Source organism: Anguilla rostrata, chromosome 1 (assembly GCF_018555375.3).
Source record: "Anguilla rostrata isolate EN2019 chromosome 1, ASM1855537v3, whole genome shotgun sequence".
Taxonomy (NCBI): Eukaryota; Metazoa; Chordata; class Actinopteri; order Anguilliformes; family Anguillidae; genus Anguilla; species Anguilla rostrata.
Window position 1 is genome coordinate 64714007 of NC_057933.1, and position 14149 is coordinate 64728155.

The 14149-nt window shown below is 39.9% G+C and overlaps 1 protein-coding gene across 1 annotated transcript in view; it reads left to right on the forward strand.

The window, feature by feature from the left end:
- Nucleotides 1–58: 58 nt before the first annotated feature.
- Nucleotides 59–14149, forward strand: part of si:dkey-256h2.1 (uncharacterized protein LOC337520 homolog) — a 30386-nt gene continuing 16295 nt past the window's right edge. Inside the window, exons 1-8 of the mRNA XM_064349474.1 lie at nt 59–808; nt 1423–1559; nt 2886–3061; nt 4342–4502; nt 7390–7530; nt 9676–9797; nt 11260–11428; nt 13734–13879. Coding sequence (XP_064205544.1) covers nt 318–808; nt 1423–1559; nt 2886–3061; nt 4342–4502; nt 7390–7530; nt 9676–9797; nt 11260–11428; nt 13734–13879 — 1543 coding nt within the window. The 5' untranslated portion in view covers nt 59–317. The remainder of the gene's footprint in view (nt 809–1422; nt 1560–2885; nt 3062–4341; nt 4503–7389; nt 7531–9675; nt 9798–11259; nt 11429–13733; nt 13880–14149) is intronic.

Consider the following 14149-nt stretch of genomic DNA (forward strand, 5'->3'; position numbering starts at 1 on the left):
TACAGATTTGATCATTACTGGGCATTTTGTTCTTATAGAGCCACCGTAGAAACACACTAACCACGCCTATATAGTTTATTAACAAAATAGTGAAGCGAAGAAACTGCGCTAGGTACTTCATACTTTTGAAAGTACTTCCTTAGCTCTCACTGCCCGTTGAATACATTAGGTGCAATGGACGCCATTGTTTTGTACGCATTTATTTAGTTATATTGGTAGGTAGTTAGGTACAGCACAGGAACTAGCTAGACAGTTCGTTATCTTGCTTAATCTTTTCTCCAAGTTTACTGCCTCCGACTGACTAGGATAGGCGAATCATGGTCTTCCTGCATACTGTGACAGTGACGGTTTATATTCTTATCAAAACGTCTGTATTTGAAACTGAGGCGAGCGCAAGTGTAGGCAGAATAAAATCGAGTCTGGTGAAGCTAGACTATATGAAGGACGAATTTGATGATATTCCCACAAAGAAAAGAACATTAATTAATTTCAGATCTCATAGAAATTTAAATCCGATCTCCAATACAGCGTTTGAGCCAGGTGACTCTGCACCTGCATTCCAAATTAAAACATTGGATGGGGAATTTGTGTATCCACCGACTTCTGTCTTAAATGTTTCATTAGTTATCCACGCGTTTACCAACAAGTCAGCCTTCTTAGAATGTTTATGGACTTCCCAGTCTTCACTAACAGACTTTGTACAGTACCTTCCTGAAAGTTGTCATGTACTTTTCCTCACGTTTGACGACGCGGCTGCGCGTGATGCTCTGTGGATGCAGGAGCAAATTCAACGCGTAGCAGCGCACAGGTAGGTCGAATTGGCTTTTGGTATTTCCAGTAAACAATACGGATGCCGATGACATCCAACCAGTAGCCGCAACGTGACAAAAACTCTTAAATCAGTTCAGAAAATACCTCAAGTTGTTTCTTTGATTACACACAGTACACCCACTCCCCTGTGATTGGTTGTGGCTCACTGTAGCGTATGTCTGAACACGCTCACCTAAAGTGTGCATTTGCCGTTATTCAGATCATGTGTTTGATACGTTTACGCATTGAATATCAGTAATTAGGCGCCTGTACTATGACTGAATAAAACTGTTAATTTTTTTCGTAATTTTTAATGTGAAATTAACGTGAATGGTTAATTATCTAATGTAATTTGGTTTAATAAATGTATATGTGTTAGCCAAATCAAAACGGGTTTGCAGATTGAAGTGGGGGCAATTTTGTGCGTGAAGGGCATTGGCTACAGGATTTACATACCCAGGTAATCGTAATATGTATCCTTGGTATGCCCACTTAATTATGTTGCCTGAGGTTCACCAATTCCCAAGATATTTTAAAGCAATTTCAGATAATCATTGGCAATTTTATCCGAGGCATTTTTGACACTCTTTTTTTCCCCCTTTTTACTCATAGGAAAGATGTCTTGTCCAGAGTACACATTTCACCTGTCCCTGTCCATGCACTTGGGAACTGGATACCCAGCGTGCTGTACTCCTGGGGCTGCAGTGGACACAACTGCGGCCTGGACCAGGTCACTTTTACCTCTACAGGTGCAAAAGCAGCATTTACTCATCTTTATATTTTCACAAAGCATCCCATAATTCCACAGGAAGTTTTAGGCTGTGGTCCTATTGTTATTTTTTGGTCACAGCTTTTAACAAAAAGGCTTATAATGATTTGTGTACAGCCTTGACAATAATATGACTGTTTTTTTGGAGAGGGTGAAGGGTTTTATATTTCAGTATATTACAGAATATTGCATAACGAATGTTTTGGAGGTGCCTTACGTGGTTTTCAGGGGGTTAAATTTTGAAGTGGTTTTTATAAGTGGAGGTGAGTCATCTTGCAGGCTAATTTTCATCAGAAAGTGTTTGTTCAGTGTTATTGAGAGACACTGAGACAAGTTCGGCATTTTATTATGTTAAATTGGCTCTTTATGCTGAAGTGTTTTGTGCAGCCATAATTTCCCATATTTAATCATATTGTTATACATACTCATTACAAAATAATACAAAAAAGCCATACAAAATAATAAAGCTCTGCTGATGTAACTGAGTGTTTTCAGGATAATGCTTTTGTTAATTAATTCAGAGTTCACACTTCTCCTCATTTTGCTTTGTTATTACATTCACACAATACTGTTTTTTTTCTTACTGTTAGAGTCTGCAGAAATTAATTTAGAACTAACTTTGGGATCACTGTCAGATCTAAGGACAAACATTCAACCATAGACCATTACCAACTACATTATCCCGTAGAGTGTTTCAGTAAGCCAGAACCAAACCCAACGAACACAGTATGTAAGGAAATGCTACAACGTATGCCAGTCCATTGTAGAACACACCTTCCCTTGTACAGCACATATGAGACACAGTTAACCTCAACAGCTTGTCACTGAAATGCAGGAGGAAACTGGTGTGGAAATCCACTGTGAGGTGTGAATCCTCTCCCACAGTAGAAAATGGCACCGTGACTAAACATGTCCTCCTTTTATGAAGGAATTAGGTTTCTTTATAAATCATCATTGTGCGATGGAATCAGAGGGTCACAGTGAAAAGCAAGCTGTACCCATGATACTTTTAGGTTGCCAGAGGGGTCACATTAATCACTGCTAATGGTGCGGTTTTCTTGCTGCTCTTAACTATGATTGACCCTTTGTGATTTGGGTTTCCATTGCTGGCTAAAGGTGATAAAATAAATAAATAAAAGGTGATGAGATAAAAACTCATGATGGGCTTTGATTGCGCTGAATTCCCCTGACGTTCCCAGCGGTGTTTAGCAAAAACAAATTTGCTGTTTTTTAATCCCCATTTAAAAAAAAAAAAAAACACAAAAAGAAAAACTCACTAATTATAAAGCCCTTTCATTTAACACAGAATGGGACTTGCCTGTGGTTGCCAAGCGACTGGATGCGAGATATGATTGGCTGATGGGCCGCTGGGATCAGAGGTCGTACAGCTTGATTGACGCCGGTGATGGATGTCAGCCCTGTGCCACTGTGTCTGCTGCTGTGGCATGGGTGTCTGAGGGAAACTGCTCATTTTTCACAAAGGTAAGAAATGCACCTGTGGCAGTTACTTGCAGTTAGATTGAGGGCTACTTTTCTGTCGTCAGGTGACTGCTGGCGGTGAAAATGGAGTGGGTGTATGGGGGATTAGTTTGAAATTAGTTTTTGCGCCACTTCACAGCTGTAATTGATTCATTTATATTTAAAACGTATCATTAAGTCAGACATTTACTCTTGATTAAATTAAGCAGTGGTGTAATATTTTTTATAATTAACACATTACATCGAACGGAATATTATTCGAAAGTCCACAAATACCCATGACGTGAAGTGTGTCAGTTAATTATTCATTTTGGTTTTGATTTATATGCACTATGAAATGGTACTCCGTCAGATTCTCAGCAAAAGAAAATGGAGTGCATTCAGGGGTGCCAAATGGGAGACCTTTCCTGCTAGCACCGTTCAGTCAGATGTTGATACATCATCTCCCACTGACCCCATGTGGAAAGTGAATGTCACTGAAAGGGGTGGTGGAGAAAATTAATGTCTTCATCTCGTCTGTTTCTCCACTGTTTTAGAAGTGTTGGTATGACCTCATTAGGTCAGTCTGATTTTTACGCAGTTACTCTTTATCAAGACACTGGTTGTGCATTTGTAGCCATGTACACCAAAATACTTGCTCTGCGTACGACTACTAATGCTGCTACTACAGGTTAATGTGGTTGTACAGCATGCTTTTTTATTAACCGTAAAGACTGTACTCTTTCTCAGTCTGTGCTTTGTGGAATTGGTACTAAATGATGGCAATCTTTTGAAGTTTCAGAACCATTAGGACAATCATAACGCACACACTGCTATTGCTGCAGAAAATGATATTTTATTGCACAATCAAGGACATCTTCTTGACAAGAGAAGTTGTTGTTAGTAGTCACAAATCGAAATGTTGTCCCTGGTAGCACAATAAAACTTCATGTTCTGGAACATCAGCAATGTGGCAGTACTATTTCTCCCTACAATTTGCTTTACACTTTTCTTGCACCCATAATTATTTTGGAGGGTACATGCACCCCTACATTGTTTAAACTTTAGGTTCTGAGTTGGGTTCATTTAAGCTGTGTGACAGTTTTTGCATAATACATGAAGGAATGTGAAAAAAATACCTTATCCCTGGAAAAAATGTGATTGGATTTATAAATGTGTCACACTAATATCTTTAGTATGTTGGCTCTTTATTGACCATATAAAATTACGGCTCAGCTCATTGGTCGATTGACTGATTTATAAATTCATCTTGCTATAGCTAGTTTTTACTGTTGTTGCTCCAGGTGCGGAACATGGCTAACTCGAAGGCGGTGGGGGTCCTCGTATACGCGTCCCTCGGAAGCCCCATCCAGGACATGAACTGCGAGGGGGAGGAGTGCTTCGTACCGATGAGTGTCCCTGCCTCCATGGTGCACCTGGAGCCCTCCGTGGTTCAAGCCCTGCTGTGAGCCTCTTACCGCCCTTCTCATGCTCAGATTGACAGCTTGTGTGACAGAGAGTACGAAGCAGCCCGAGGTACGGGCTTATTAGTTGGAAATAACAAGCTTGTCTTCTTACCCCTGAATGGTGAAGACAAGTGTAATGATGCATTGTTCCTGTATTGTACTGTTTGGTTTCGAAGGTCAACATTTGAGGAGAGATTATCAATGCAAGGTTTTACTGAGTTTAAGGACTTTTAGACGATGTAAAATTCATTGGTTATTTTTTTTAAATGCGAGGACATTATGTCTGAAATGATACATGTGTCAATCAATCTATCCAATCCTTTTTTTATTCTGGGAATCCCAGTGAGACCAGGGTCTCTTTTACAAGGGAGCCCTGCATACAGCAAGGAGCAGATGCATAAGTACAATAAAATAATTCCATAAATACACAATAAAACAATTTATCAGAACACGAGTTATTCAATTAAAACATGTACTAGAGAAGGATAGATCGTTTTTGATAAGGGTGCTAAATTGCCCCAAAGAAACGAGAGTGGAGAGTGGAATAGGTTTTTGTGGCTCGTTCCATGTATATGCTGCAGAGAAACTAAAAGCAGTCCTTCCCAGCTCATTATGAATGCGTGGCACTTCCAACGACAACCGACTTTGTGACCAGGCATTATATGCACTATGTTTGATAAGTTGGGCACTTACCAATTAGTGCTTTATATAAGAAAATGAGCCAATGCACTTTCCTCCTAATTTCCAGGGGGGGGGGGGGGGGGCATTTAACAGCCTGATAGAGATAGCAGTGATGGGTACGATACCCAGCTCCTGTTATAAAATGTATAGCTGTTACACAGTATGTAATATATATGTATATATACATGTATCCTCCATAATCCAATACAGGTAAAAACGAGGATTGAACAATTTTCTTTCTGTCCTCCATATTAAAACACGCTTTATTTCTATTTAAAAATCTCAACTTTATTGTTAATTTGTCTATATGTGTATTAAAAGATAGTGAAGTATCAATCCAGATACCTAAGTACTTGTTGGATTTCCTCTCAATTTTGACACCACTTACTGTACATATTTTCATATTACTTGCTTCATTTTTATGTGCTCTTGAGAAGATCATATATTTGGTTTTGGATGCATTAAGAACTAACCTCAGGCCAAAAAAGGAGTGCTGGAAAGCATCAAAGGCAGTTTGAAGATTTTGTGTTGCCTCCTGACCAGAAGGGGCAGCAGAGTAAAGTACTGTATCGTCAGCATAAAAGCCTGCTATTTCGTACTCGGGAGCCGATATTATTGATATATAAAGTGAACAGTAAAGGGCCAAGTATAGAAGCTTGTGATATCCCCTTACCAATGTCCAGGAACTGCGATTTTAAATTATCTGCCACCACACACTGTGATTTCTTTCTTTAAGATAGTTACTGAACTGACTGCACTTTGATGCAATCCTATAGTTATCAGTTTAAGTATTAAAAAGTCATGGTCCACTGTGTCAAAAGTCTTCGATGGATTAACAAATAAAACAGCACAGTGTCGCCTTTTATCCAATGTGCCCACAATGTCATTGAGGACTAACGAGGTAGCTGAGATTGCACTGTGTACAGGTCTGAACTCGGGCTGGTATTAGTCAATATATCATTTTCATTCAGGAAAGCACAGAGTTAACAATTTACCAGTGACTCCCAAGATTTTAGCTGGGCATTTAGTGTCATTTCGGAGAGGGCCATGGTCAAATGTTTAATTGACATACAGACACTTCGTTCAGATTTTCATTTTGTAGATGCAAAAAAGTGATATAATCCCATCTCAGAGAATGTGGCCTCATATATAGTACAATAAATGCTGGTCTTTAGGTACTCTGTGTCACCAAAGCATATTATTTAATTAGTAAACATCATTATCCAATGGAAATGACGGTACTTGCATATTATAAAGCCGTGTCTGTTTCTTTGGCAGACCTGTAGTCCCTGGACTGTACAGTACCTTTGTTTTTTCCATGGATTGATTAATAAAATGGGTTCTCCTCTGCAGCGCAATGAGATCTCTATGACATCAAAATGACTCTTACTGCCTCAGCCCTCAATCCTCTCAGATGAAGTGAGGTATTAATATTTGGAGCTCTTGGCTGGAAATATCATACAGGGAACCTCTGAGAGAGCCAGTCCGCCCCTTTTAGGCAGTCTGAGTCCCGGTTTTTATTTGGAAGTGATTCAGTGTCTGCAGTGCTGTTTTCAGAGGTTTTGATTGAGGGGATCCACTTGTGATAATGGTGGCACAGCAGCGTGCCATGCGGTAATGGGATACTTGGCAGCGTTTCTTTGTGAATCACCGCTGTGCTCTTCTCAATCTTGCTCTGGGAAATTGCGCTTTCCAATTCACCCAATTCAGTCGAGTTCCCCTCCAAACTATTGAAATTGTTATTGGGAAAACATAAATGTTACAGCAAGCCGTATTTCTTTTTTATTGATCACTGTTTCTATCAACAGCCTTCCATGGCCTTTCTTAAAGTTTTCCCGTGAGACTATAGATTTTCAGCTCGATAGAGAATGCCACAAATCTTGCCTTGGAAACGAAGTTAGTGATTTAAGTAGTATTGAGGTGACACACCAAGATTTGCCACACAGTGTTGTGGTGTTTTTTCTAACCTATGTACTGTATGGGTAGGTAAACTGAGGACATGAAGCTGTCTGTATGGAGACAGGACTTAATTCCCCTGAAGTCAGCTGAAAGTTGACATCTCCTAATGTACTTCTAAACATCATTATAACTATTCTGTTATTTTATTTTTTGTGTTGATGAAAGACGTCCCCCTTCTGGCCCTCCACCACTTCCAGCAACAACATAGTTATCCAAGGTCTCAATGTGTGTCTCTTATCTTTGCAGAAAAATGCAGCCAGTGAAAGTGTCATTCCAAACCACCCCTTCTCCAAACTTCTTCTTCGGGATTGACCAGCAGGGGGCGTTGGCTGAGATGGGTTGGTTCCTCTACCCCACCTTCAGATTCATCAGCTGGCAAGCCCAGTGGTGAGTGTGGTAAATGAAATATCTGAGTAACCCATATTTGCATTGCCCATGGGCTGTGTGCATTACAACAGGGCTACATGTATTACCACTTCATACAGGGAAGGCCCTTTTTATTGTCATGCTATTGTTTTTTACATTTTCTTTTATTAATTTGGCACCTAACATGTGAGTGAATATGTTCAATTCCCACCCTAATTTGGAATGTCCAATTTATTATTTGTAGCCAGTCCATTCAAGTGTGATGTCCCTTTTGTCCCTCAATTTGGGAAAGTGAAGATGTATGCGGTTGTCCGCTGAAACATATGATAGCACCAGCCTGCTTCGTTTCACACCTCAGCCCATAGCCAAGCTTGCACAGAGCTGAATTGGAGGAAGACATTTCATATGCGGCTATGGCATGCAGTCCACGGGCGCCCGATCGACCAGCGAGGGTCGCCAGAGAGCAATGAAACGTGACTAACCTCCCATAACCAGGGCAGTGCACTTAGATCTGAGACTGTGGGGCTCATCCATGCACCACAACATGGTGCCCTATCTGAATGAGCCACCCAGCAGCCTCTATGGCAGGGGTCCTCAATCTTATCCAGAAAGGGCCGGTGTGGGTGCAGGCTTTTGTTCCAACCAAGCAGTTACACACCTGATTCTACTAATCAACCACTGGAGTCTTTGCAAAGGATCTTGACTAGCAGAGTCAGGTGTGTAACTGCTTGGTTGGAACAAAAGCCTGCACCCACACCGGCCCTTTCTGGATAAGATTGAGGACCCCTGCTCTATGGTATTTTAATGCTCACAGTGCCGACAGTATTCTATAGGGGCTATGCATATTACCAGTTTTCTGTAGTCTGCATGTACGGACTGCAAATGTCATCTCAGGGCAGTATTTATAAAGTTTTACCTGGTATCTTTAGCCACCAGTGTTATGAGGATTACTTGTGTAGAAATCTGAATGGAGACTCTCTGTAGTAACACTGAATTTGCTGATATTGAATGGGGATAGTTGCCAGTGGAAAGAGTGCCAGGAATGGCTTATGCCCAGGGCGTTCCTGTCCTTTCATTTTTCTGCACCTCAGACATCATTAAATCAAGCCCTTGCAGGCAGGGGCTGGAACAGGTTTCCTTTGTCTCAACAAGCAGGAGAAGGGAATGCCAGGGGAGTGGCAGACATATTTTACGATTCGTCCCCTGTGTGGTCTGGCGTAGAGCTTGAGCGTAAGAGCGGACGCCTGTCATAAATCTTTCTGAGGTCCTGCTAGAAGGGGTGGATTCCAAGAGCTTAGTTATCCGAGTCTATTAAACCATCAAACCCCACAAATTAAATATGAATAAGCATCACTACGGGTTTATGGTAAAGGTAAATCGATGTTTTGGAAGTTGCCTATACACAAACTGACATGCAGTATTTATCTTGCTCCTTCCTCATATCCCCCTTTCAACTGCATTGTATGCCGCTTTGACTCTGATGAAGACGCAGTAGCGTCGAAACGTTGGTAGTGTTTGCACATTAAATATTTAAAAGAAGATCTGTGTGCTCCAGTGCCTTTCTCTGGGTAAGTCCTTTTAAGTGAAGTTACCCGGAGAGTCTTTGCTGATCTGTATGTCTATTACTGAGAGCATCGGGATTCAGAAGAAGCTGGCTGAAGTGCGAGTGTGTCTCTATAATTGCATTGTATGCCTGTTAAACAATAAAAAGCCAAAAACAAATACGTTCATTAAAAAAATCCTATCGTCATTTGTGCAAAACCTTCAATGTGCACATAATGTAATGATAAACAATGCTGCGTTCTGTAGAACTCAAGGTTCTGTTGGGTGTGGTCCTCTGTTTCTCTGCAGTTCTGTATGTATGTATTTGGGCTTTTGCAGAGTTCTTGTGTTGGTGCCAGTAGTTTGGAGCAGTAATTAAGGAACCAGACTTCTGAAATGCTCCTTTGGGTGGGATACTGCAGTTGAATTGTTGGGAATCCTAGCTAACTTTATTTAAGAATCTGGCGGAATAATCATGGCGCTTAACGTGACTTGCTGCAGTTATAGTCACCAGCGTAATAATAATTGAAAATTAAACTATTGAAATGATTTGTACTAAGCAGGTAAATCATGCATGTCAGGACTTGTCAGTGCTTTTCTCACTATTCTCCCGCTCTGCTGCAGGTTCGATTTTTCCAGACAGTTGCAGGAACAGCTGCGGAGCCCGGCTCAGGTGCTCACTGTGTTTGATAATGCAGTGATGCAGGGTGAGGGCGGAGCCACCACCGCTGTGAACCTGCCTGCAGGTAACTGATCGCCTTGTACTCTTTCAGGAGAACTACCCAGAAATATTCACCACTTGTCACTCACTTTTGTTTTTTTACAAGACTGTGGCATTTTGACAAAATAATGGGATACGTTTGAGGAAATATTTGCATGGTGCTGAGCGTTAAATCCTGTGCATACTGTGTAAATCCTGTGCATACTGAACATTGAATATTCATTTGATGTTTAATGGAAAACCAAGGTTGCGTGTCAGACGTTGCTTCTCTTCCTGCTTTTTAGAAGTTAATTTCCAGGCACTTTCATTTCACACACATCAAAGGCATATTATCTGCAAATAATACAAAGAATGTTAGGGGAAGCAGTGTAGTTTAATTATTTCATCAATGCTCTTCCTTTCTTAGTTTCTTTTTTCACTGTCCTCTGAAAGTACACATTGCCTTGTGAATACTGCAATACCGATCAAAAGACCATAATTATTGTGTGTGCAGGAATTGAATTTATACCTTTTGTGAGAATACATTTAGTTTTATTTGCCTTAATTAGAGCAGCGTGTTATCTTATTACTTGTTGCATTAGAATGGCTTAAATAACATGGATGACTTGCAATACCTTATTGAAATTATATTCTGCATTATTTTATTCCCCGCTCACACCTTGGATTCTTGCTATTTTAACGTTTGCCGCATTAAATGGAGTCTGAATATTTGGCATTCCTCTGTACCACAGTATGTGTCTCTCAGTGCACCACATAGGCTAGTATGGGTGGTGGGGGATAGGTTTTCAAGCTCTGGAGAAATCCACTACTGCATTGCGTGCATTGTTAAGGCCACTAAACCACTAATTGCCTTACATTTCACTCTTTTGGGCCATTTTGACAGACATTTGTGCAAAGTATTTAACATTCAACAAATCTGACAGCTTCATTCTACACAAAGCATAATAATGGTCCCATTAGTATTTAAGCTTTCCTTTGGGTTGATTTGCTTTTTCTGCATTGCCCGTTTTTTTACACAGAACTCATTTTACTAGTATTAAAATTTATGTTGGGATCAATCATTATTAGGGAGCCTACACAAGCCTGGAGAGACAAGCTTCTCAAAGAGATGCTAGACTGCATTTTGCATATAGTTACCTGATGAGGAACGTCAGGGAATGGACGTAAATGCGTGTAAACACTGTAACCAGATACAAGCCTAAATGTCAGCAATTCCCAAGTCAACCCTTCTGTTAAACCTGTAATGCTGAATATCTATCAAACTTAAATACAGGAGTAAAGTAATAATCTATACGCTGCTTGAAATGTGTCATTTGGGATTTGGAGGATGCAGCCTCACATGCATCTCCTGCAATGTTCAGCTGTTAGTAGTATAGTACTGTGACAAAGCCAGTAATGTAGCTGGAGTAAGAATGGACTGTGACCATTTTCTTCTTGTTTTGCATCTTGGTGAAAACTGTTGGGATCTTTCTCTTCTTGCGTGCCAGACATGATGAATTTTGATGTGCTGGAGTTGGATGCATCCCTGTCTTGTCCTGGAAAAAGGGATGAGACTTGTGCTCATTGGGATCACACTGTACAGCTGTTTGTGTGCTGCGATAATTTCAGTCCCCTCTGCAACATGGAGCTTGGCCGTTGGATCACGGCATTCCGCAGGTAACCTGGTGCTAATACTGTGCTAATATTGTATTTGGGGACTGGCAGGGGGAACACTGGTTGAGAAACTGTGCCTTTAACCAAGGGGTGCACTGCTGTTGTACCCTTCGACAAGGCGCTTTACTTGAATTTCCTCGGTTAATATTCTGTATAAATGGAAAGTATTTAATAGTGGATAATGCCTTGAATACCGTGTACCTTGTCAGCAAGGCTGAACACTGAAATTGGAACAATTTTATTTTCCTCAAGGACTGTTCGGTCCAGCTCATTATAGCAGTGTGTGTTTCTGTGAAAGGAGGTTACAGTTAGTCCTTGGAAACTGAAGCTGCAGGTAATACATAGTGTACTTAATGGAGATGAGCTGGAGGTCATTGAGAAGCATACCTTATCACTGGCTGTATTTTTCCATTTCAGTCATGTTTTGCGGCATGTGTAAGCCTGTGTAGCTGCAGCATGGAGAAAATCAATACAGAACTACATTGTGTGTGTGAATGGAGGCAAGAGGTTATTTTATGTTATGCTAACCACAGCCCAGTTTTCATTGAGGCAATTAAAAAATGGTAATCAGGTTGCACTAATAAATGCTATACATGCTATAAGAACTTTTCTGGTAAAAAAAAAATAAAATAAATTTGAACATGAAAAACGACAACAGCCAGTAATCTGAAACAGTGCTGTAGCAGTCAAAGAAAGTACTCGCATCTTGAACAAATTTCACTAAAGGGTAATTCCAGATGAAAATGGCTCATTTTCAATCTTGACCTCTCAGATTTCTTCTGATATTTTAAAAAATGCTTCAAGAAGAATAAAATCCCATGAAGAAGTGCCATAAGAAATTGTCATGTAATGAGGAGCAAGGTGACTGGATGGACACATAATTGGCAGACTTCAATAAGTGTCTGTCTGCCATGGGGGATTCTCCTGTCAGTGAGAAGAAAATAGCAAAACTCTCAAATGTATGGTGAGAAGAAGCTGAAAGTAATCATTCACACAATCAAAACAAAGTCATTTCATGTACTGATATCAATCATTTAGGGTGAACTGTTGTTTTAACCAGTTTATCACCCCTTGTAATAGTCTTGCAAATGTGCTGTAAAACAATAATTACAAGAGATCCCACTTTGTAAATTGGCATCTGTAGATAATGGACTGTATAGAACACCATATCAAAAATTGAGCACAATTTAGTAGTTTTCAGATAATTTGATAAATAATATTACTTCCTTAATAAATGGAAGAATGAAGTGAAGATATTCAAACATGACTCGTGTTGTAGAAAAAGTATTTGTGATTACAATGAGACCAAGATATTGTTTTAATTGTTAAGTTAAGCTGTATGTTTAGAAACTAGAGGTGGGTAGGCCAAAAGTGAAATGAAAATGGGCACTTTGTGTTTTTTTTCTTCTCGCAAACATATACTAACGGTCATTACTACAACGTAATTAATCCTATGGGTGTCGGATATCACAAAGATCTTACAGGTCATGGTTGAAAAGGTGCCATTTTCTCCTAGAATTACCCTACACAGAAAATGATCGGAAAGTCTGTATTTTTATGTTTATGTTATAAATTATTTGATGGATGTAATAAGAAAAAAATATAATTCTCTATAATGCACCAGATGACAAAAAATTAAGTGGCAAACAGCCGCAGAGATTGCAATTCTGCAGTAATGAAAAACTGTAATGAATACAGATGGAACAGTAATTTTAAACCTACTGTTCTTCATTACTCATTCACTTGCCGAATCCAGACTGATGCAGATTTACTCAGAGCACCGTGCTTTTATGGCTTCTGTGGCTAAATTATGGAGAATCTTTCATTTATTCTGAATTAATTGCATTTGCCACATTCATTTTCGTTAAAGACACTGATAGGACAGATTTTTGATTAAACGAAAGCTAAGAGAGCATTTACAGTTGTTAGAGGCTGAAAAAACTAGGTTCACACAGGCCCTGGAAAACATGAGAGTGCTTGAAATTGAATATGGAAAATTCATGTTGTGAAAATGCTTGGAAGTTGAATAGTGGGTGAAGGTACCTGATTTTTTAAAAATGTCGATTTATTCATTTAGCAAAAATAAATAACTTTTTATAGCTATGCAATGAAAATCCAACCCTTTGTGAATTCAAGGAGAGTTCTCTTCTCCAAGTTATATGAGTTTACCAATTAACGGCTTATGTGTGAGGATGGCATTTTCCATTTCAAAATTTCCTTCACTTAAGTCTCTTATTAGACCATGTGCAAACTGGATGCATGAAAACTGTTGTGTACTCATAATGTAATGTGTATTGTGTTCTCACAGAGGTACTGGCCATTGGCTGACTGATGTCTCCCCTCTCTTGCCCTTGCTGAACAATGGAAAGTGTGCCTTCACCATGAAGACGGTGCCTTGGGCGATGCCATGGGTAACGTCCTTGAACCTGCGATTCAGCAGTAGCAATCATTCAGGTGAGTCATATAAACACTCGCCTGCTCTTCTGTATTGGAGTTTTAATCTCACGGAAAATGCCAACGTAGATGGAAAACCTTGTATTATTGGCTAAGCCGTGGTCACAGTGGTACAGTACAGCAAACTGTACTGTCCATTAGATTAATCTGTCATGGCTATAGTGGAATTAGGCTAACAAGCCTCAGTTGGTATTGCCAGGGATACTACAAATGGTGTATATTCCATGGATTTTCCATAGATTTAGGGTTCGGTTTGGTTTTTATTGGCAC